Raw genomic sequence first — 23,718 nt, 5'->3', positions numbered from 1 at the left:
ATTATTTTGTATTTCACTGGATAAGAAAGAACTCTCTGGCGATGCACAAATGATAGGATCCCCGGGAGAAGAGAGTGCGTCTTTGTCACGGACCGCACAGCTGTAAGGACCAGCACAGTGGATTTCAGGAGAACCAACCTCAGAAAACCCTGAGGAAAGAAGTGTTGGATCACTGGCGAGAGTTGAAAGGTGAGGCCCCCAGACCCTGCCTGCAGCTTCGGCTTTGCTCAAAGCAGCTCAGTTCCAGATGTGGTTATATTTAGCGGAAGTTTCAGGAGCCCTAATTCAGAGCTTAAGAAACTCGACATTTAGTTTCTTATTAGTCATCCTTTTTGCTGGTCCTACTGAGACCTTTTCTCTTGCTTTAAAAGCAGGATTCTGCTTTGTCTCGTGTTCTGAAAGCCCGTTTCTGCTCAAGGTCCTGCTGCCACTGACAGCTTTCCTGCAGATTTTGTCTGTTCCCAGCGTTCTGCCTTCTCATTCCTGTCTGCCTGGTGGGACATCCCCATTCCTGTTTGTTGAACCCCCTGCTGCTGACCTGCTTACTTAGGCTCCTCGTGGTATCTGTTGCTGTGCTCTTGTGAATTCAGGTTCTTTTTCTTGTCCCCTGCTGTCAGGGCCACCATAATAAGCTTCTGGAGTTCTGGATGCTGGTCTTTCACGTTGTTCTGGCCCATTGCAGCTCACCCTGCCACATCTGGCCATGTGCCAAGACATGCTGTGTGCCAGTGGCCCAGTGGGGTCACAGGACCACTGGCCACTCTGTCCTGTCAGCACTTTGTAATGACTTAAAAGGGGACAGAGTCAGCTTGCCAACCCGATGTGCAAGTGACCTGCCACTGAGACGACAATGATGAAAAGTCGGTTCATGGAGTTAGGTTATTTTTTACTAAAAACGCCTATGAGAACTACGAATTGAAGTCCTAACAAATTTGAATGCTGGCTAACACCAATAACATGAAATTGAGTAAGAGATAAATGCAAAGTTTGCTACCTAGGCTCAGTAATTAAATCTCCTGGTACAGGATTGGGAGTCGATCTAGGACCTCGAGGGGCCTCAAGCTGACTGTGAGCCTGCAGTCTGGCATCAAAGCCAGTGCAGCCCAAGTTTGCCTTGTGGTCAGGACATCCGAGGAAGGGGGAGGGGTCCGCTGGGGTCCACACTGGGCAGCCTACGTCTAGTGGCTGCATTTAGTTCCAGTTTACTCGGGAAAAAGAGTGACAGGCTCATGGAGCGTGAGTTGGTTTTGATTTTGAGAGTGTGGGAAATACTCCATCTGACGATACTTTGGGGCCATCATAGCGGCACGCAGGCGTGTGACTCAGGATCACATTCTAGCGTGGGACCCCAGAGGGCAGAGCTGGGGTGCGCAGGAGAAAGATTTCACTCCGGGGAGGCACAAACAGCCCTTCACGGGGAATGATGCTTGCCTTTGTAGAGCTTGAAGCTCCTTGTCACCTTAGCTTTTCAGGGAGCCCCTAGGTGGCCATCTATTAGGGATGCTTTGGAAGAATTTCTGCAGTAAATGTTTCTGAGTCTGAATTTACTGTGTGAACAGTACAACACAGAATAAAAATACTCGAAACCTAGACTTCTGAAATCTTAGGGCTTCTCACAAAGAATCCTGCATTTTTGCAGTGTAACTGGTGGTTCTTTAAGGAAATAGAGTTTTTTTTTTCTCTGTTAGAAAATCAATCAAGATTTAATAATGTGTTCCTAAATGTGCTTTTTCAAGTAGTTAATATGCAGCAGTTAATTCTTACTGTGTCTTTTGTTTTACACTGAGCTACTTTGGTTGGTTAAGTACTGAATCAGTTTTGCTGCACCTTCCTGGAAAAAGTCTCTTGCAATACAAAATGTCTGAAATTTTCACACAGTGCAAAGGTTATGGATTAATATGTGCCTTGGTAGGTTCTTTCACTTTTTTGCATTATGTGGCAAGAAGAAATTGACTATGCTGGATGGTCCTTCACTGTTATAAAAATAATATGTATTTATTAAAGAAAATTTAAAACTCAGAAGAGTAAAAAAGATAAGGGAAAGTGTCACCTATAATTTCATCTCCCAGAATCAAAGGAAAAGACTTTCTGATATTTGTCTTCATTTTTTTCTGTACATTAAAAAAAGTAGAGTCATAAACTTTTTTTCCTACTGAGCAATATCATAAGCATTTTCCCATTAAAAATTCTGTGTAAGTGGCACTGTTATTATGGCAATGGCACTTGAATTTACTTCATATTCTCCTGGTGTTGAACGTTTTGGTTGTTTTCAGTTTTTCCTTAGTATAAGAAACACTGAAATTAGCTTTTTGTACTTAAATCTTTGTGTGCATATCTGAATTTTTCCTTAAGCTAGAATGAGTGGATAGATATTAACTTTAGAAAGACTCTTAGAGATACAGTGAAATCTTGTAGCAAGATTATATCAATTTAGAGACTTAAAGGCTGCTTATTTAATGGAATTTCAGGTGTGCCTCTATTCCCTGGGATCTGGGTGTTTAGGAGTGGGGCAGGTAATCTGCGCAGACTGCCTGGTGTGAGACCTGGCGTCTGACTGCTGCTTGGTGCACCCTGGGCTCAGACTGGCCAAGACCAGCAAGTGCAAGTCTAAAATTTGATCCTCGGGACTTCCCTGGTGGTCCGGTGGTTACGACTTGTGCTTCCACTGCAGGGGGTGTGGGTTCAATCCCGGGTCAGGGAACTAAGATCCCACATGCTGTGTGGCACGACCAAAATATTTTTTAAATAAAAATTTAAAAAATAAGGGTGGGGCTAATGGCGGACTCCAGGAGGGCTCACGCCAAGGAGTACTTCCCAGAACTTCTGCTGTCAGTGTCCTTGTCCTCGTGGTGAGCCACAGCTGCCCCCCGCCTCTGAAGGAGACCCTCCAACACTAGCAGACTGAGCTCTGCCCACCAGAGCAACACCCAGCTCTATCCACCACCAGTCCCTCCCATCAGGAAGCTTGCATAAGCCTCTGGGATAGCCTCATCCACCAAAGGGCAGACAGCAGAAGCAAGAACTACAATCCTGCAGCCTGTGGAACAAAAACCACATTCACAGAAAGATAGACAAAATGAAAAGGCAGAGGACTATGTACCAGATGAAGAAACAAGATAAAACCCCAGAAAAACAAATAAATGAAGTAGAGATAGGCAACCTTCCAGAAAAAGAATTCAGAACAATGATAGTGAAGGTGACCCAGGACCTCGGGAAAAATTGGAGGCAAAGATCGAGAAGATGCAAGAAATGTTTAACAAAGACCTAGAAGAATTAAAGAACAAACAAACAGAGATGAATAATACAATAACTGAAATGAAAAATACACTAGAAGGAATCAATAGCAGAATAACTGAGGCAGAAGAACGGAAAAGTGACCTGGAAGACAGAATAATGGAATTCACTGCCGTGGAACATAATAAAAAAAAAGAATGAAAAGAAATGAAGACAGCCTAAGAGACCTCTGGGACAACATTAAACACACCAACATTTGCCTTATAGGGGTCCCAGAAAGAGAAGAGAGAGAGAAAGGACCTGAGAAAATATTTGAAGAGATTATAGTCAAAAACTTCCCTAACATGGGAAAGGAAATAGCCATCCAAGTCCAGGAAGCACAGAGAGTCCCAGGCAGGATAAACCCAAGGAGAAACACGCCGAGATACATAGTAATCAAACTGACAAAAATTCAGGACAAAGAAAAATTATTAAAAGCAACAAGGGAAAAACGACAAATAACATACAAGGGAACTCCCATAAGGTTAACAGCTGATTTCTCAGCAGAAACTCTACCAGCCAGAAGGGAGTGGAATAATATATTTAAAGTGATGAAAGAGAAGAACCTACGACCAAGATTACTCTACCCAGCAAGGATCTCATTCAGATTTGACAGATGAAAGCTTTACAGACAAGCAAAAGCTAAGAGAATTCAGCACCACCAAACCAGCTCTACAACAAATGCTAAAGGAACTTCTCTAAGTGGGAAACACCAGAGAAGAAAAGGACCTACAAAAACAAACCCATAACAATTAAAAAAATGGTAATAGGAACATATATATCAATAATTACCTTAAATGTGAATGGATTAAATGCTCCAGCCAAAAGACACAGGCTCACTGAATGGATACAAAAACAAGACCCATATATATGCTGTCTACAAGAGACCCACTTCAGACCTAGGGACACATACAGACTGAAAGTGAGGGGATGGAAAAAGAGATTCCATGCAAATGGGAATCAAAAGAAAACTGGAGTAGCAATACTCATATCAGATAAAGTAGGCTTTAAAATAAAGAATGTTACAAGAGACAAGGAAGGACACTACATAATGATCAAGGGGTCAATCCAAGAAGATATAGCAATTACAAATATATATGCACCCAACATAGGAGCACCTCAATACATAAGGCAAATGCTAACAGCTATAAAAGAGGAAATCAACAGGAACACAATAATAGTGGGGGACTTTAACACCTCACAGCAATGGACAGATCATCCAGACAGGAAATTAATAAGGAAACACAAGCTTTAAATGACACAATACACAATAGACCAGATAGATTTAATTGATATTTATAGGACATTCCATCCAAAAACATCAGATTACACTTTCTTCTCAAGTGCACACGAAACATTCTGCAGGATAGGTCACATCTTGGGTCACAAATCAAGCCTCAGTAAATTAAAAAAATTGAAATCATATCAAGCATCTTTTCCGACCATAATGCTATGAGATTAGAAATAAATTACGGGAAAAAACGTAAAAAACACAAACACATGGAGGCTAAACAGTACGTTACTAAATAACCAAGAGATCACTGAAGAAATCAAAAAATACCTAGAGACAAATGACAAGGAAAACACAACGATCCAAAACCTATGGGATACAGCAAAAGCAGTTCTAAGCGGGAAGTTTATAGCAATACAGTCCTACCTCAAGAAACAAGAAAAAGCTCAAATAAACAATCTAACCTTACACCTAAAGCAACTAGAGAAAGAAGAACAAACAAAACCCCAAGTCAGTAGAAGGAAGGAAATCATAGAGATCAGAGCAGAAATAAATGAAATAGAAACAAAGAAAACAATAGCAAAGATCAATAAAACTAAAAGCTTGTTCTTTGAGAAGATAAACAAAATTGATAAACCTTTAGCCAGACTCATCAAGAAAAAGAGGGAGAGGACGCAAATCAATCAAATTAGAAATGAAAAAGGAGAAGTTACAACAGACCGCAGAAATACAAAGCATCCTAAGAGACTACTACCAGCAACTCTATGCCAATAAAATGGACAATCTGGAAGAAATGGACAAATTCTTAGAAAGGTATAACCTTCCAAGACTGAACCAGGAGGAAATAGAAAATATGAACAGACCAATCACAAGTAATGAAATTGAAACTGTGATTAAAAATCTTCCAACAAACAAAAGTCGAGAATCAGATGGCTTCACAGGTGAATTCTATCAAACATTTACAGAAGAGTTAACACCCATCCTTCTCAAACTCTTCCAAAAAATTGCAGAGGAAGGAGCACTCCCAAACTCATTCTACGAGGCCACCATCACCCTGATACCAAAACCAGACAAAGATACTACAAAAAAAGAAAATTACAGACCAATATCACTGATGAATACAGATGCCAAAATCCTCAGCAAAATACTAGCAGACAGAATCCAACAACACATTAAAAGGATCATATACCGTGATCAAGTGAGATTTATCCCAGGGATGCAAGGATTCTTCACTATACACAAATCAACCAATGTGATACATCATATTAACAAATTGAAGAATAAAGACCATATGATCATCTCAATAATTGCAGAAAAAGCTTTTGACAAAATTCAACACCCATTTATGATAAACACTCTCCGGAAAGTGGGCATAGAGGGAACCTACCTCAACATAATAAAGGCCATATATGACAAACCCACAGCAAACATCATTCTCAATGGTGAAAAACTGAAAGCATTTCCTCTAAGATCAGGAACAAGACAAGGATGTCCACTCTCGCCACTATTATTCAACATAGTTTTGGAAGTCCTAATGATGGCAATCAGAGAAGAAAAAGAAATAAAAGGAATACAAATTGGAAAAGAAGAAGTAAAACTGTCACTGTTTGCAGATGACATACTATACATAGATAATCCTAAAGATGCCACCAGAAAACTAGAGCTAATCAATGAATTCGGTAAGGTTGTAGGATACAAAATTTTCCTATACACTAATGAGGAAAAATCTGAAAGAGAAATTAAGGAAACAGTCCCATTCACCATTGCAACAAAAGGAGTATAATACCTAGGAATAAACCTACCTAAGGAGGTGAAAGACCTGTACTCAGGAAACTATAAGACACTGATGAAAGAAATCAAAGATGACAAAAACAGATGGAGAGATATACCATGCTCTTGGATTGGAAGAATCAATATTGTGAAAATGACTATACTACCCAAAGCAATCTACAGATTCAGTGCAATCCCTATCAAATTACCAATGGCATTTTTTTTACAGAACTAGAACAAAAAATCTTAAAATTTGTATGGAGACACAAAAGACCTCAAATAGCCAAAGCAATCTTGAGGGGAAAAAAAGGACCTGGAGGAATCAAGCTCCCTGACTTCAGACTATACTACAAAGCTATAGTAATCAAGGCAATATGGTACTGGCACAAAAACAGAAATATAGATCAATGGAACAGGATAGAAAGCCCAGACATAAACCCACGCACCTGTGGTCAACTAATCTATGACAAAGGAGGCAAGGATATACAATGGAGAAAAGACAGTCTCTTCAATAAGTGTGCTGGGAAAACAGACAGCTACATATAAAAGAATGAAATTAGAACACTCCCTAACACCGTACACAAAAATAAAATGGATTAAAGATCTAAATGTAAGACCGGACACTATAAAACTCTTAGAGGAAAACATAGGAAGAACACAATATGATGTAAATCACAGCAAGATCTTTTTTGACCCACCTCCTAGTGTAATGGAAATAAAAACAAAAGTAAACAAATGGGACCTAATGAAACTTAAAAGCTTTTGCACCACAACAGAAACTATAAACAAGATGAAAAGAGAACCCTCAGAATGGGAGAAAATATTTGCAAACGAATTGACGGACAAAGGATTAGTCTCCAAAATATATAAACAGCTCGTGCAGCTCAATATTAAAAATAACAGACAACCCAGTCAAAAAATGGGCAGAAGACCTAAATAGACATTTCTCCAAAGAAGACATACAGATGGCCAAGAAGCATATGAAAAGCTGCTCAACATCACTAATTATTAGAGAAATGCAAATCAAAACTACAGTGAGGGGGCTTCCCTGGTGGCGCAGTGGTTGAGAATCTGCCTGCCAATGCAGGGGACACGGGTTCAAGCCCTGGTCTGGGAAGATCCCACATGCCACAGAGAAACTGGGCCCGTGAGCCGCAATTACTGAGCCTGCGCGTCTGGAGCCTGTGCTCCGCAACGAGAGGCCGCGACAGTGAGAGGCCTGTGCACCGCGATGAAGAGTGGCCCACACTTGCCACAACTAAAGAAAGCCCTTGCACAGAAACGAAGACCCTACACAGCCATAAATAAATAAATAAATAAATAATTAAAAAAAAAATTACACTGAGGTATCACCTCACACTGGTTAGAATGAGCATCATCAGAAAATCTAGAAACAGCAAATGCTGGAGAGGGTGTGGAGAAAAGGGAACCCTCTTGCACTGTTGGTGGGAATGTAAAGAGCCACTATGGAGAACAGTATGGAGGTTCCTTAAAAAACTAAAAATAGAATTACCATATGACCCAGCAATCCCACTACTGGGCATATAACCAGAGAAAACTATGATTCAACAAGACACATGCACCCCAGTGTTCATTGCAGCACTATTTACAATAGCCAGTTCATGGAAGCAACCTAAATGCCCATCAACAGACGAATGGATAAAGAAGATATGGTACATATATGCAGTGGAATATTACTCAGCTATAAAAAGGAATGAAATTGGGTCATTTGTAGAGACATGGATGGACCTAGAGGCTGTCATACAGAGTGAAGTAAGTCAGAAAGAGAAAAATATCGTATGTTAACGCATATATGTGGGATCTAGAAAAATGGTACAGATGAACTGGTTTGCAAGACAGAAATAGAGACACAGATGTAGAGAACAAACGTATGGACACCAAGGGGGGAAAGCGGCGGGGGGTAGTGGTGGTGGGATTAATTGGGAGATTGGGATTGACATATATACACTAATATGTATATAATAGATAACTAGTAAGAACCTGCTGTATAAAAAATAAATTAATTAAATTAAAATTTTAAAAAATCTCTGGAGATTTCCCTGGTGGTGCAGTGGTTAAGAGTCTGCCTGCCAATGCAGGGGACACAGGTTCAATCCCTGGTCTGGGAAGATCCCACATGCCACGGAGCAACTAAGCCCGTGTGCCACAACTACTGAGCCTGTGCTCTACAGCCTTTGAGCCACAACTGCTGAGCCCGCGTGCCACAACTACTGAAGCCCACGTGCCTAGAGCCCATGCTCCGCAACAAGAGAAGCCACCGCAACGAGAAGCCCATGCACCTCAGCGAAGAGTAGCCCCCGATTGCCGCTACTAGAGAAAGGCCACGCGCAGCAACGAAGACCCAACGCAGCCAAAAAATTAAAAAAACAGTATGTCAGTTGTATTAAAGTATTTGACAGCCAGGATAGACATCTGTACTACAAAATTAAAATTTAAAAAAAATTGAAAATAAAATCTGATCCTCGTGTTTTTAAAAACCTCCCAGGAGCAGATGCAGTCGCTACGGGTCACTATGCAAGAACGTCCCTGGAAGATGAAGAGGTCTTTCAGCAGAAGCACATTAAGAGGCCAGAAGGGCTTTTCAGAAATCGATTTGAAATTAGAAATGGTGAGTAAAAGTGCCTGGGCCAGAGCTTAATTGTTTGTGAATGAAGTAAAGTATTTTGAAGAATGACAGTGAGTTGTTTGAGCACACCTGCACGACGTCTCTCTGTGTGTTCCAAACTAGCTCGTTGGTTTTGGCTTCCTCTTCGAAAAAGGACAGTTACCGAGAAGGTCGTTTTCCCCAAGGGCCTGTGATTGGTACCAGGAGGAGGCTCAGGCGGGCGCCCGGGCCAGGGCTGCTGGGAAACTGAAGCCGTAATTCATAACCCGGTTCTGGGAGGAGACGCACGACAATGATAATTGGAGTGTAACAGGCCCTGATTCTTACCCTCGAGTTTTTGAGGACTTGAGATTGAGGTGTACTTTAGTGTGACATGAGTGCTGGGACCTGACATGGCACAGGCCTGGCAGCCAGGCTTGTAACTATGCTTACGAAGATTACATATATAAATTAGCTTATCAGTGTCAAAGGGAGCAAAGTTCCACCTGCCTAGAAAATGCCAGGCAGTCACCTGGAAAGCTGCTGGCTTGTCCTGGTGTACATCTGCATGTAGAACAGAGGAATTTGCATCGTTATTAAGTGAAGGACAAGATGGGGCTCGGAGCCATGTTTCTGCAGGCAGTTTCCACTGCTGCAGGCCCGTGGGGGAGTTGGCATTTCTCCGCATCTGGCCTGCCCTGGCCGCATCACGCCCACCGCCTCCCTCCCCGCGCCCCTCCTGGCAGTGCCAGCATGCAGGTTCTCTGGTTCTGTTTCTCAGATGAGGAAACTGAAGCTTGACTGCACTCGCCAACCGGGGTGCCTCGGGGTGGGGGGCTGGATCCCAGCTGGGTCTGTTCAGCTCCGCCGTCCCTGGTCGTTGCGCCCTCCTCCATGTCATCCGGCCTGATTTGGAGGCTGCAGCTTGGCCACCCTGTTTTCCTTCTCCCTCCCTCCTTCCCCCTCTCACAGCAGCCGAGGCCAGAGATAACCTTACTGGCAGGGCCCAGACAAGGACACCGCTTGATGTTGGAAAGGCCTCTCGCTGCTGCCTGCAGGGCGCTGGGCCGTCTGTGTTCCCTGAGGGGATGTGTGTGTGTGTGTGCGTGCGTGCGTGCGTGCGTGCGTGTGTGTGTGTGTGTGTGTGTGTGTTTTGACCGCTTCCCTCCCCGGTTGCTGCCTTCGCACTCCTGGGCAACCCTCACCAGGAAACCCTGCACACTGCCCAGCCCTGCCGCCTGGGGACTCCGTGGTGGAATTTGCCCAGTGAACGTAGGTCTAAGGGGCCTGAGTAGATGAAGGATTTGTTTCCATGTCACATAGCCATCCCCGCTTACCTCCTAGAAAATGTGGCGCCTTACAGAGCTTTCTGGGCCTTTTGGACAGGCCGAAGGCACTCAGACCTCTGACTGCATTGGCGTGTGCTTTGTTCTGTGTAGCTATTTTAATAATACCACAGTGTCTTTGTTCTCTGTGTGCGTTTTAGGCACCTAGAGATTTTTATTTTGCTCTGACTCAGTTGCCCTGGAGACCTGGTCTCGGGCCTCCTGGCCTGGGCCCCTGGGGAGGGTGCACAGGGGCAGCAGAGTCCAGCCTGCCCTCCTGATCCCTGGCCCTGGGCCTGGGTAGATGTCCTCCCCCGTCCCCGTGGCAGGTGGCACCACGGCCGACCGGAGGAGCGAAGGTGTGAATGAGGCTCCAGGCGCAGGGAGACCATCGCCTAGCAGGCGTCCCTCTCCGTGGTTTAGGGTTCCTGCTTTCTTTCTTAAAAATCATAGATTTTGAGTTTGTTTTAAAATAACCCAGAACTTTGAGAAATTGCTCCCAGTATTCTGAGGCTTTTCTATGCACTTAGACTGTTTAAGTTTAGTTTTGAAACAAAAACAGAGCCTTTGGCAAATGGGTCTGCCTACCTGATGACTGGCTGACTGAACTTGTTTTTTCACTTTTCACTTGATTTTGTTGTCTTCTACATAAAAAGTGATGGAATAGAAACCAGGCGATTGAGCTCAGTTTCCACCACTGTGCTTCTCTCCCTGCACCATTGTGGGCAGTCGCTTTAATGATCTGAGCCTCAGTTTCCTCATCTGAAAATGGGGATAATTCTATCATAGGGCTAAAGTGAGAATCAAATTTGAGGTCACGGGTGGAAAACATTAGCTACACAGAGAGCATGTTACACATGTGACTGGGCCGATCTGCACGCTGCACTTGGGCTATTTGTACCCTTGGCACGGGTGTGAGCTGTGGGTGTGACTTGCCGAGGCTTTGCTTAGCCCTGGATGGGAGTCACATGGAAAGAATCCGGAACACTGGTGTCACGTTCAGTTTCCTCCGTTGGTCATTGAGCTGCAGAGTGGGGGACCCAGCGTTGGCAGTCATGGAAGGTCTGTAGCACACCAGGCAGGACCGAGGGACCCGGAGATGGAGCCGGGCCTTGTGCTCTGAGCCGCATCCCGCGGCCGGGGCCAGTCACAGCTCTGCACTGTTGCTGCCCAGCCGGGAACGGGTGTTTACAGTGAACAGGACATTAGAGAAACTGCCGAGGAGCAGCTGACGGACGTCAGCTCGAACCGTAAGAAAAGCCCACTGTGACCAAGTGGGGAGTACGTTTAGAAGCCGGGTGCTGCTGGGGGACGTGATTGGCGTCCACTGTGGGGCCTGGGAGGTGAGCAGGGCCCCTGGGAGCAGCCACGGTGCAAACACATCCTGTGGTTTTTAGGAAGCAGCACAGCTGACACCGTTTCAGCAGGGTTTTCTGTACGTGGTCTCGTCCAGTTTTCCCAGATGTGGCTGAGTTTGTTTTTTTCTTAATACTTCGTAACATTTTTGTCATGTGATGTTTAATCTTTGCAAATATAGTCTAACATGTGAACTGGAATAAATGTCCTTATCACATGAACTCTACCTTCTGTGTATTTTTTTCAGTAGTGGATCAATTAGGGATGAGAATTTTTCTTACCTTAACCACGGCAGTTCTTTTTTTTGGAGGTCTGCTATTGAGTATTGATCTTTGTTTCTGCCAGACCAGGGGTAATCTATCAAAGTAAACAGAGGGACATTATTAAAAGCAAAGTATGATTATTTTTATTCCTGCAACATCTTTTGTTCTTTACTCTTGGCAGTGGTAAAACTTCTCCAAGCAGCTGACAGCTTTAAAGACCAGACCTTCTTTCTCAGCCAGGTTTCCCAGGATGCCCTGAGGAGAACCCTCTTCCCCTTGGGGGGATTAACGAAAGATTTTGTAAAGAAAATAGCTGCTGAGAATAGACTTCATCATGTGCTTCAGAAAAAAGAGGTAGGACTGAGGGGTGAGCGTGCTCCCAGCCTGGGGTCCCGCACCGCCTCCCCTGCCCGGGGTCTGGCATCGGGCGAGGAGCCCATCACGCACACGGTGGGAGGGGCTGGGTCCTTCAGAAAGCAGCAGAGAAGGGACCTCTCCGTCCCGGCCGTGCCTCGGCCCCCCGGGGGTGGCAGCTCTCCTGGCAGCTCGGTGGCTGGCTGGGGTGCTCTTGGCTCAGCTGCCAGGTGAGAGCGGGACGGTGAGGACCGGGCCCCGAGACCCCCGTCGGCACGCAGATCTCTGTTTCCGTCCACGAGTCAGCACGGCCTCGTCAGGCGTCTTCTTTGCGCCAGGCACTGCACCGCTGGCCTCTGAGGACCCGGTGAGGAGCGCAGGTCCATCCCTGCCTTCGGGGAGCTTACGCCAAGGGGGCAGACGGACAAACCTACCGTTGTAAACTCAGAAGGTGTCCTTGAGAGAAGGGGTGGGGTCCGGTGAGAGAAAATGCCACGGGCTCTGATCTAGATTCGGGGGCAGAGACAGACGCCAGGAAAGACCTCCAAGGAAAGTCTGTCTGTCCTCAGGCCTCAGGGTGAATGGGATTTAGTGTCCCGTAGACGGTCGGGGAAGAACCTGTGCAAAGGCCCGAGCCTGGCGCAGTGGTGGAGTTGAGGTGAAGCCAGTGTGGTGGGCGCTTGGTGCTGGAGGGTGGGGTGCGATGTGGGAGGGGTCCCAGCGGCCTCGGCAGACCCCGGGGTGGTCAGTCTAACCAGGCTGTTTCGGGTTGAGGCGGCCTTAGCTGCAGCCGCTGCTTCACGTCTGTCCTGGGGACGGGCACAGCTGTGCTTTTGTCGGCAAGTCGCTGTCCCCAGGGAAGCCATCCCTCCGCCCATATCATCTCTGCTCGTGTCTCTACCTGCTCGGTTTCTGGCTGTGGCTGGTAGGAGCCGAGGGAGCCACCCTCATAGGACCCGCGTTCTAGGGACACAGGTCAGCGCGGAAGCGCGGAAGCCGAACGACGAGCACAGGACGGCGGGCCTGTTCCCGCTAGGTCTTCCTGCGCGCTAGAAACGTCACCTCGAGAAAAGACTCTCCTTCCTCGGACCCACCCGCGACGCTTCACCTCGTGGCCTGGCTTGTACTTCCTGCTTCTGCTCTGCTCCGTGTCTCTCCCCTGAGGCTCACCAACAGTGGCCTGAGGGCTTAAGCAGCTTTAGTTTTCTTTCCTGGGCAGCTGGTCTGAGGGTCTGCAGCGCGGGGCCAGACCCTGCTGGGTGTGGAGGTGGCACTGCTTACTTAGCTGCCAAGGTCCATGTCTGGGGCCTGAAATAAGCCCCTGAGGTCTGTTTGTGGCTGTGACTGGTGTGTGTGGTGCTGGAGAAAGGAAGCCAGGCCCCTGGCCCAGGGGTGGGGCGGCTCGGGGCAGGTGAGGCCCCGTGTGCCCCCCGCCCCTGCCCAGGCTCTCCAGGTGGAGTGCAGGACCCCACCCGGCCGTTCGTCTCACGGTCGGCCCTCCTTTCATTTCAGAGCATGGGCATCTGTTTCGTTGGTAAAAGAAATTTTGAAAATTTCATTCTTCAGGTGAGTGGTTTTTGATGCAAAAGGATGGAGCCACGTTTCTGCTCTGGACCTGGATCCGTTAGTAATGAAACGTTTGTTTTCCAGTATTTACAGCCTCGACCTGGTAAATTTATTTCTATAGAAGACAATAAAGTTCTGGGAACGCATAAAGGTGAGATGCACCCCTGGGCTGCTTTTCATCCTGAGCTCCTTGAGGCGTGGGGCAAGTTTGAGCTCTGGGAATTTAGACGGGATGCTTCCAGGCCCTCAGGGACGGGTGTGCGTGGCGCCAGGGAAGGTGGGAATGGCTCTGACCAGGTGTTTGTGATTCGAGATGTGGGCTCCTTTAAAGCGTCACAGCCAATAACAAAGGATGCCGTCTGGTTCAGGAGCCTCACTCTCTGAGTTATGTATTAAGTCCCCGTGAATAGACTTATTTTTTCATTACATATAGAGAATACCAGACTACAGAAAAACTCCACTGGAGGGAAGGAGTTAGGTTGACTTCAGAGCACGAGTTTCATGATTTAGGACGCCGTGAAGAGTTGGGACCAGAAGGTGGCCCTCCTGGCCGGAGTGCTGCACCCCAGGTGCTGCTCCCTCATTCGCAGACGCTGCTGGGGGTCGGGACACCCCGAGCCTGCCCTGAGCCGGCGTGGGGAGGACGGGTCAAGCGTGAGGGTTCACAGCCCAGGTGGGAGGACAGAGGCGGGCTTGGTCAACGGTGGGGCTGTGCCCTTGGGGGCCTGATGACAGACGAGACTTGGTCCAGCGTGGGTCTGACCTGCCGGAAGGACGAGGGCTGGGGCTCAGGCGTGGACACTCCCAAGGGGCTTGTTCCTTGGAGACCCTCGCCTCGGTTTGGGCCGGATGGCTTCCCCTTCCTGGTGCTGTCGGAGGGAGCGGGCCTTAGACGCCACGGGCTCCCAGAGAGCTGAGCGTTCCTGAGGGAGGACGTGCCGGCCCTGCTGGGGACAACTTGCAGGGCGCTCGCAGCCTGTCGCGGCAGGAGGCTGCCAGGGCACGCAGGGGAGCCCAGCTCCGTTGCCGGCTTGCAGAAGTGGAGCGCCGAGCTCGGGGCTGGGGGCTGGGGGAGGCGTGGCCTAGCCGGCTGGCCCTGTGATGTTTGTGGTGGCGGGGGGGGGGAGGGTGCACAGAGAAACCGGAGCAGCCGGGTGTCCTGGCCCCGAGACGGTTAGTGCCCGGGGGCTCGGCAAGAGGGGCTTGTGGCTTCGGCGGGGCACTTGGCCCACGTTCTAAAGGAGCGGTCCCTGCTCCTGGTGGGTCGGGGGCCGCACAGCTGGAACGGCCCCTCACGGGGTGGGAGGTACAGCCTAAGCCAGGCTGCCCGGGGGGTCCGCAGAGGGAGCCTCCTGCCTGCTGCCTCCCAGCCTCCTCCCCGTCCCGAGGGTGGGACGTTTGAGACGGGGCCCCTCCCACCTCACTGAGAACCTCTTTCCACAGGCTGGTTCCTGTATACTTTGGGCCAGAGAGCCAAGATAGGTGGCTTACGGGAGCCCTGGTACGTGGTGGAGAAGGACGGCGCCAGGGGCGACGTGCTCGTGGTGAGTCGGGCGGGTGAGGTGATGGAGGCCTGGTCATGGCAGAGCCCACGGTGCTGAGCCAGGCAGAGTGGGGGACTGCAGGGCAGCTGCGATCGGGAGCGTCCTCGCCTTTCCTCTGCATCCTCCCGGGATTGGCCCTAGGTACCAGAAGGGTTTTGTTTAAGGTGCTTACTAGGCTCTTATTGTATGCAGGTCACATTATTAATCATCACATCAGTCCCTGTAAATAGATGTATTCCTCCGATTTTACAAGACTCAAAGATGAAGTTAACATGGGAAGGTCCCTTGGAGAAGAGGTGGCTCAGTGCCCCGGACTGGGCCTGCACACAGAGGGCTCCAGCGACTCACTGTTGAACAGATGGGGTGCAGAGCCGGGACCAGCCTAGGCCGTCTGCCACTGCGGGGCTCTGGGCCACTGGGACCCGGGACCGTTTCCTCAGGCTCTAGAGCAGGGCTTCACAAAGGGGGCATGTTTGCCCTGCTCCTCTCCCTGGGACATTTGGCAGGGTCTGGGGACATTTTCAGTGTCACGGCATGGGGGAGGGAGGAGGGGAACAGGTGCTGCTGGTGTGTAGTGGGTGAAGCCAGGGAGCCCCGTGCCCTGCACAGTGACCCGGCCCCAAATCTCAGCGGTGCCGGGGTTGAGCATCCTGGCTCTGAGCGCGCTCTGTCCCAGAGCTGGGGGGCCCTCCCTTAGACGCGGGCAGAGGGGCCAGCAGGCCTCTGAGACATCACCGCCCAGAAGAGCCCTGGGCGCAAGGGCCTGGATGGTGATTCTGGTCCAGCATGAGTTAAAGGGACTTAAGTGTAAAGTTTAGCTGTCTCTTTTGCTTTGAGAAGGGACATCCACCGACACTTGTCCCCTGTGTGGGTCTCCTTATCTACTTAGAACCCAAGGGCTGCGGACTTGATGCCCTTGGTCCTGCCTCAGGGGAGGCCTGCTAGGTCCTAGGAGGCCGGGTGCATGGAGGCGCCGGGAGCCCTGTCCCCAGCCACGTGGGGCTTGGTGGGATACCTGTGGCGACGTGGCTGCCCCGTGCGCCTCTGGCGCTGGGCCGCCGGGTTGTGGCAGGGGCAGGGTGAACTCCCAGGAGGAGAGGTCACGGGGTCGGATCGCACGCTCCTCTGCTGTTTGCTGAGTGTGACCGTGACGAGTGACTTTCCCTCTCGTGCCTCAGTTTCCTCATCTGCAAAGTGGGGTAGAAAGGCTCGAGGGATAAGCGCATGAATTTCCACGTGTCAGCGTGGATTTCAGTGAGTGTTTACTGTTACAATCATTATTAATGAAGTGCAGCGAGGGGGCTTTGGGGCAGGACCCTCCGCTGAGGGCTCCAGGGTGTCACGTCCTCACGTTCCGCTCCGCAGGCCCCCCGGACAGACCACCCGGCCCTGTACAGGGACCTGCTGCGGACCGGCCGCGTGCACTGGGTGGCGGAGGAGCCGCCCGCAGCCCTGGTCCACGACAAGATGATGGAGTGCCACTTCCGGTTCCGCCACCAGATGGCGCTAGGTGACTGAGCGGGGATTACCCAGGCAAGGCCAGAGTTAGGACAGGCGATCCGACCTGGGCCGGGGCCCCCACTTTTCAGATTGTATAACGTGCAGGCCTCCTTGCCCTCTGCCTACGCAGAGACAGCCTGGGGGGCGTTGAGGCCAGCTTAGCCTCCTTTGTCCGTGACACAGGGTTGGTCTCTGGAAGAGGGCAGGTTGCCGGGGCGGGTGGGATTGAGGGTCCCACCGGCAGGCCGGCCGGCAGGTAGTGTGTGTGCTGCCCCGGGGCCCGGGCGGCGCTGAGCCCCTCTGGCTGTCGCCCCGAGCTTCCTTTGTCCTCGCTGCCTGCTCCTTCCTCCCCGGGGGCCCAAGGCCTGGGGCTGAGCACACGTGGCAAGGCCAGCGCCCCCTCCAAGGGTCCTTCTCTTCCCCCAGTGCCCTGCGTGCTGACCCTCAATCAAGACGGCACTGTGTGGGTGACGGCCGTGAAGGCCGTGCGGGCTCTCGCCCTGGGACAGGTGAGTGGGGGTACGCCGGCTGGCAGGCGGGTTGGGGCCTCAGCCCCAAGTCTGCGCCTGCTTTTGCCCCAGAACCCGGCCCTCCTCAGCACCTGCCCGGCCGCGCGGAGGAGCAGGCTTCGTGCTCTGGAAGGATGGCACTTCCTCCCGAGCAGAGCAGCCGGTCTCCGGGGGCAGTGAGGGGCAGAGGGGCTGCGGTGCTCGGCTCACAGCCCGCGAGGGTGGGTGCACAGCCAGCCCTGCAACCGTGAGGCCTGGCTCTTGCGCGGCTAGTGGAGCGCCGGCTGCCCTGCCCGGGCCCGCCTCTGGCCTGGGCCCCGGGGACGAGGACGGAAGTGGGAGAGGCAGAGCACTGCCCCTCCCCAGCCCCAGGTCCGGGCTCCTGGCTGCACTGTGGGCACCCGGATGCCGGGTCGCACTGCAGGTGACACGGCCTTTCTCCTCTGCAGTTCGCTGTGTTCTACAAAGGGGGCGAGTGCCTGGGCAGTGGGAAGATCCTGCGCCTGGGGCCGTCCGCCTACACACTCCAGAAGGGCGGGAGCACACCCAGCATGGCCGTGGAGGGCTCCGGCAGCGGCCGGGGTGACAGCCCGGGCCGGGGTACCACGCTCTGACAGGCTGAGCGGCTGCTGCGGAGCTCGCGGGAGGAGACGTGGAGGAGCGGAGCCGGGGGCAGGGCCGCCGGGGGCTCGGCCACTGCTGCCGGCACCTGCCGCCCCAGTCCTGGCCCGGCCGGCCCAGCTTCCGGGCCGCTTCAGAGCCAGGGAGAGCCCGTCCTCTCTGCTCGCTGGCCGGCGGGTCTGTCCCAAGTGCCCCATGGGTGGAGTTCCTCTTTTGCACCCCCTAGAAGGGGACCTGTGGAGGGGGATGGCTGGGCTGCAGGGGCAGCACCCAATAAAAACTCTGTCCGGGGTGTGGATTCTGATGGCTTCCAGTGGGGTGGGGCCTGGGTGGGCCGTCCCGGGGGCTCCACGGCACTGGCCACGTGTGGGGAGGCGGGTGTGTGTGCTGCACGGGAGAGCGAGGGAATCCCCCCTTCCTCCGCCTCCATTCACGGCTGTGCCCACCCTTACCTGTGGCAGAGGACGTGTGACGGGCCTTGAGCTGAGTCCCAGCCTGCAGGGTGTCTGAGGGGGACAGCGGGGCCTTGAGGCCACTCTGAGGGGCGGCGGCTCTGCTGCGGGTCCAGGCAGCTGCGCGGGCGCCTCCCCTCCCCCTGCAGAGTGCCCGGCAGCCTGGCCAGTCACGTCGAGAGCTGAAGGGTAGCTTATAGACAAGGGAAGTTTACTTCTCACGGTTGTGGAACCTGGAAGTCTGAGGTCAGGGTGCCGGCTCCGACGGGGGAGGGTCCTCTTACGGTGGCCGGTGGCCGTCTTCTCGCTGTGTCTTCGTGTGGTGGAAGGGGCAGGGGTTTTTCTGGGACCCCCCCACCCCCGTCCACGCCGCGCAGCTTGTGGGATCTCCGTTCCCCCACCAGGGACTGAACCCGGGCCCTCGGCAGTGAAAGTGCTGCATCCTAACCACTGGACCACCAGGGAGCTCCCTGCGGCCTCTGAAGAACACCTGTCCGCTTCGTGAGGGCCCCACCCTCAAGACCCAATGGCCGCCACCACCTCAGGGCTAGGGTTTCAACCTGTGCCCTTCGGGACACAAACACACGCCATAGAGCATGTGCGCGTTTAGTGCGGCGGGCGGCTCGCCGGGCGCTGAGTGGCAGATGAGAGCACCTTCGGAGCTGGCTCTGGCCGCGGGCATCTTGGGGTGGCCGTCGTCCTGCCGTGGGCAGTTGAAAGGCCCGCTGCGGAGCCACCGCAGGACTTGGAGGCGGGAGGTTTGGAGATGCTCCACCGGGCCTCCCCCGGGGGCGCGGTCAGCTGGGTCAGGCGGGGGTTGGCCCCGTCTGGGGAGCCGCCACAGTGGGAGGAGGGGCGGGTGGAGGCAGTCAGCATGGACACAGGCCAGCAGAGGGGAGGCCGCCCTTCTAGCCTCCAGACGGCTCTTCCCGTCCTGCCAGCCCGACGCCAGGCCTCCAGCCAGGCCGGCCAGTGGAGGCGGGGGGAGGGAGCACAAGCCTGCCGCTGCCCCCGGGTCACCAGGTCTCACCCTGGGGTGCGCCCATGGCAGCCTCCGGGCCGCAGTACCACCTTCTCTCTGGGGGCACAGCTGACAGACTCTGGGAGGCCTCTGGGCAACGCCTCAGAGACTCAGGTGTAGCTGTTGGCCGGGGGGCACCACTGGGCCGAGTTCGTGGCCTGGGCCTCTGGCTTCCCCCGGACTCCAGGGCTGCACCCCCAGGTGACCTTCAGAGGGGCCGGGGCTGAGAAGTGGGTGGGCTTCCCCTCCCTCTTTCCCACACAGGTGCCCTGCTGCCAGGGCCCGGTCACTCCCACACCATTGATAACGAGAGAAGGGGCCAGAGCCGGATGCTTTCACGCACCGACTCCCGGCCTTTGATGTAAACAGGAGCTTCCCCGCACCCACCCCCTCCCACCGCCCCGCCCTCTCCTCTCCCCACATCATTTCCAGGGTAATCTCAGCGAGACAGACCCTAGAACCGGGCCTGTGCTTCGCTCCTAGAAGGCTCGGGTCAGGGTCAACCCCCGGGACCTGTCTTCTGCCCACGTCCCCAGAAGCCTTTGCAAACCCCAGACCTCCCTGCACCCCCAGTGTCTACAGGGAGGGAGCCTGGAGTGAGGCTACAGCGTGATGTGAGGGAGCACTTACTCCTACAGCTGGGACGGGGGAGGCTTGGTTGTTTTTGTGGCCTGGACGGCGTTCAGATGTTCAGTGTTCAGTGTTCACGTCTGTGTTTCTGTCTCGATCCCGCGGGTCCTGGAGTGGCCTTGGCTAGAGGTTGGTATGGAGTGCAATTATTTACGTCCACGGGAGGCCACCCAGGCCCAGCGGACACACCTGCTCCCTTCAGCCGGGGGTACTCTCCTCACGTGTCCCCTTTAAGCAGCACTTTTGGCTTGAGATGGTGGTATTCTATCCCGTTCATGACCGGGCACTCTTGACCAGTGAATGCTAGCAGGGGAACAGGGGAGGGAGCAGGACCTGAGCGTGACCTGTGGGGGCGGGGCGTTCATGCGTGGTTTTCCTCTTTTTTTCTCCCAGGCTTGACCCAAGGATGGCCCCAACCTCTGGAGCTGTGTGGCCAGCACTGGGGCAGGGACTCCAAGAGAGGCCTGGGAAGGGGGGGCCCTGTGGGCTGAAGAGTGTGTGGGATCCCCCACTGATTTTCCCCAAAGGTAGCCCCAGGTGGGTGGAAGTGAGGCAGTGCAGGCAGCTAGAACCCTGGAAGAAACCCATCTTTTTGGATAGAGGAACCAAGAAAAGGGGCCCTAGGAGTAACAGCGTGTGAGGCAAATCCCAGAGAGGAGAGAGCGCTGGCGGACTGGACCCCTCGCTTTCCATATATACTGACAGGCGCTGGCTCACCCTGAGTTGGAACAGACCCAAAGCAGCATATGAAAGGCTTTGAGGGCAGAACGGATATAAACCACCCCAAGTCCTAGACTAACGGAGTGGCAGGTGTACAGAGTGGACCCAAGGCGGCACAGCAAAGTCACAGCCACAGAAGGAGACAGAACTTGTGGTCTGAACCTAATGGGGTTGACTGCATTCTAAAACAAACAACTGACATCTGCCAGCAGATCTTAACAGGACCCTGAGGCTCATGATGTAACATTCAAAGATGTCAGTCAAGGATTCAGTTTGAAATTAGCCAGCCTACAAAGAACCAGGAAACACCAAGAGAAAAGAAAACAGATTGCGGCCCCAAGATGACCCAGATGCCCAAATTACCAAAGAATTTAAAGCATCTGTTATAATCATGCTCTATGAGGTAAAGGTAAACACTCTTGAAATTCACGGAAAACTAGAAGTCTTCAGTAGAGAAATAAAAGTAATAAAAAGGAACCAAATGGAAATTTTAGAACTTAAAATTACAATATTTTAAGTTAAAAAAAAATCACTGGATAGGCTCAATAGCAGAATGGAGATGATAGAGGAAAGAATCAGTCAACTTGAAAATTGATCACTAGAAATGATCTAATCTGAAGAACAGAGAGAAAAAAAAGAGTGAAAACAGATGAACAAAGCCTCAGAAACCAGTTGTGTTCACTGGCGTCCCAGAAGGACAGGAAAAAGAGATTGGTGCAGGAAAAAAATTTTGAAGTGTGAGGTGCAAGAGTCTGGATGAGCAGGAAATGAATAGAAAGTTCCGGAATGGCTCCTGCTCCCCCCGGCTTGTCAGCATCCTATACATGGTCCCTTTTCCAGGGCTGCCTTAGGAAGGGGCGGGGACAGGGATGCAGGAGTGGGGGTAAAACCAGACAGCAGAAGTACAAATTCAAAAAAATCTTAATTTATTGTAGACTCTTTCCTCATTTGTGTTGCAATTCCAGTGTTCTGAACATTAATAAATACACATTTGTTTAAAAAAAAAAACCTCCAGTGTCTAGTATCTCTCATAAAGTCTTAAGTCACAAAAATAGGTTTACATTTTTCCTGTCTTAATAAAACTGACAGTTGTTTTTTTGGTAACAGTTCTGATCAAATGAAAAAACTAAATACATCTCAAGGGACAAAATCCAGTTGCAGAAGAATATGGGATAATACGAAAGTGAAGTGTTCAGACTCAAAAATATTTCCACTTTTTTTTTTTTACTTAGAAAATGTCTCCTCAATGGTAAACATTTGAAGGTACTATTATTTTGTATCTTGAAAAGGCCACTCCCCTGCTAAGGCACATTTATAATTCATTCAAGTGTGAGGGCTTTGGGATCGCGTTTCATTTTTGTATGAAGCCTGTGGTCTTAGACCTGAGTATCAGGTATGTTTTCCTCTCAGCCATTAACAATACTCGCATTTTCATCAAAATAATACAGTATGGACATCTTTGCATTTTACTTGATTTTCATCGTATTTTATGGTTTCTCGTATTTGGAGGCAGCTGTGCTGACCATTTATTTGGGCATCCGATTGAGGAACAAAAGGAACACTGAAATAAGACGTGTCTGATGAATTCTGGGCCCCGTTCCACAGCCCCTCAGGCCACGCTGTGCCGACTGCCCACAGAGGGACAGTCACAGCCGGTCCTTGGTGTGAGTTTCCAAAAAACAGCTTGGTAACCATTGAACAGTGTGGCTGAGGCTTTGTCCCTTCTCACAATTGGCCATTTGAAGCAAAATGAAGTAATTGGTCAGACTCTGGGCGTGAGACCCCCGCCTGCCTGGAGCTCCTCGGAGTCTAAAAGAGCTAGAAAATTGGCAGGAAGGAATGTGACATCCTGGAAGACCTCATACCTCCGTCTGAATCGGGAACGTGTGAACATTTTACAGTCCCGCCGAGAACAGGCGCAGAGGGACAAAGGAATTCCCCACCTGCAGTACCGCTGACCGGGAAGGGGGCCAGGGAGGCCCTGCGGGGCTCAGAGTGGGGCCCACCCCAGCGAAGGGGGCAGGGGATGACCAGTGTGTCGGTCGAGGCCGTGTGCACCTGCATCCCACGCTCAGCAGAGCTCCCGAGTCCGGTCCAGCCCCAGATGGCCCTGTCTCGGAGCCACACCCGTCCAGGCAGATGGGAGCTGAGGGCAGGCATCGCAAATGCACATGTGCTGCGCATCCAGGCGGCCACGTGTGATGCCCACGGGCTCCTGCCTCTGGGCTGGAAGCAGCACCGGAACCTCTGTCCGGCAGCACTCCCTGCACGCTACCCCCCTCTGCTTTGCTGGGACACCAGTTGCTGGATGCGTGCCAGACTCTAGGCTGGCTGTGCAATCTTCCTGACGTCAGAAAGAGGGAGAGATCATCCCACGGATCTCCCAGTATGGACAGAGTCAGTACAAATGCAAAATATACAGAGGTTTTTGCCTTTTCAAAGAAGTTCCATACAAATATACAAAAGTATCTACACCTTTGCAACAAAGGAAAGTGATCTGCTTTAAGACAAGGGCTGCCTTTGCAGAGGGCTGTGGAGCTGCTGGGAGCTGCCTGCGGCCCCGAGTCCTGGCCAGCCGGCCCGGCGGCTCCTCTCAAGGCCAGCTCTCCTGCTGGGCCCTGTCCCGGCCAGGCCAGCGCACGGTTTTGGCTCTGTCCGCAGTCCGAGGGTTGAGCTGTGCCGGCCCGGGAGTCCATGCCTCCCGTGCCTGTGGCCTTTGGCACTTGTCACGGGTCTAAGGGGCCCTGAGCCTCCGGGGCAGCTCAGGGCTTTGTGTCTGGACCTTCAGTCATGCCAGTCACGGGGCTACCACTGCAGCCCCATGGGGCCCCCGCCACCAGGGCCTGCTTCACTGACAGGGCAGGGGCCCCTCGGGCTCCAAGGTCCAGGAGCACAACGACACAGCAGAGGCCTGGGCGGAGGTGATGGGCTTGTCTCACGGTTTCCTGATGGTTCAAAGTGAAGTTTCGTTACTGCCT

General features: G+C 51.7%; 2 protein-coding genes across 8 annotated transcripts in view; one reads left to right on the top strand and one right to left on the bottom strand.

Annotated features, from left to right (window-relative positions):
* TRMU (tRNA mitochondrial 2-thiouridylase) overlaps positions 1 to 21,824 on the top strand; it is a 27,506-nt gene extending 5,682 nt beyond the window's left edge. Inside the window, exons 1-9 of one of the 5 annotated variants that reach the window (XM_082422217.1) lie at positions 54 to 189; positions 8,781 to 8,903; positions 12,064 to 12,177; positions 13,690 to 13,743; positions 13,828 to 13,894; positions 15,187 to 15,287; positions 16,653 to 16,797; positions 17,214 to 17,296; positions 17,746 to 21,824. In XM_082422217.1, the coding sequence (XP_082278343.1) occupies positions 8,787 to 8,903; positions 12,064 to 12,177; positions 13,690 to 13,743; positions 13,828 to 13,894; positions 15,187 to 15,287; positions 16,653 to 16,797; positions 17,214 to 17,296; positions 17,746 to 17,910 (846 nt within the window). In that variant the 5' untranslated portion in view covers positions 54 to 189; positions 8,781 to 8,786 and the 3' untranslated portion in view covers positions 17,911 to 21,824. Of the gene's footprint in view, positions 1 to 53; positions 190 to 8,780; positions 8,904 to 12,004; positions 12,178 to 13,689; positions 13,744 to 13,827; positions 13,895 to 15,186; positions 15,288 to 16,652; positions 16,798 to 17,213; positions 17,297 to 17,745 lie in introns of those variants that run through there. The other 4 variants (XM_082422214.1, XM_082422216.1, XM_082422218.1 and 1 more) reach the window with 4 other exon arrangements.
* CELSR1 (cadherin EGF LAG seven-pass G-type receptor 1) overlaps positions 21,650 to 23,718 on the bottom strand; it is a 150,428-nt gene continuing 148,359 nt past the window's right edge. For 2 of the 3 annotated variants that reach the window (XM_082422190.1, XM_082422192.1), the window contains exon 35: positions 21,650 to 23,718. In XM_082422190.1, the coding sequence (XP_082278316.1) occupies positions 23,694 to 23,718 (25 nt within the window). In that variant the 3' untranslated portion in view covers positions 21,650 to 23,693. The other variant, XM_082422191.1, reaches the window with a different exon arrangement.

The sequence above is a fragment of the Balaenoptera physalus genome (genome assembly GCF_965194825.1).
Source record: "Balaenoptera physalus genome assembly, chromosome: 13".
NCBI classification, from domain to species: domain Eukaryota; kingdom Metazoa; phylum Chordata; class Mammalia; order Artiodactyla; family Balaenopteridae; genus Balaenoptera; species Balaenoptera physalus.
The sequence above is the reverse complement of the archived record's forward strand: the minus strand, read 5'-3'. Positions and strand labels throughout refer to the sequence as shown.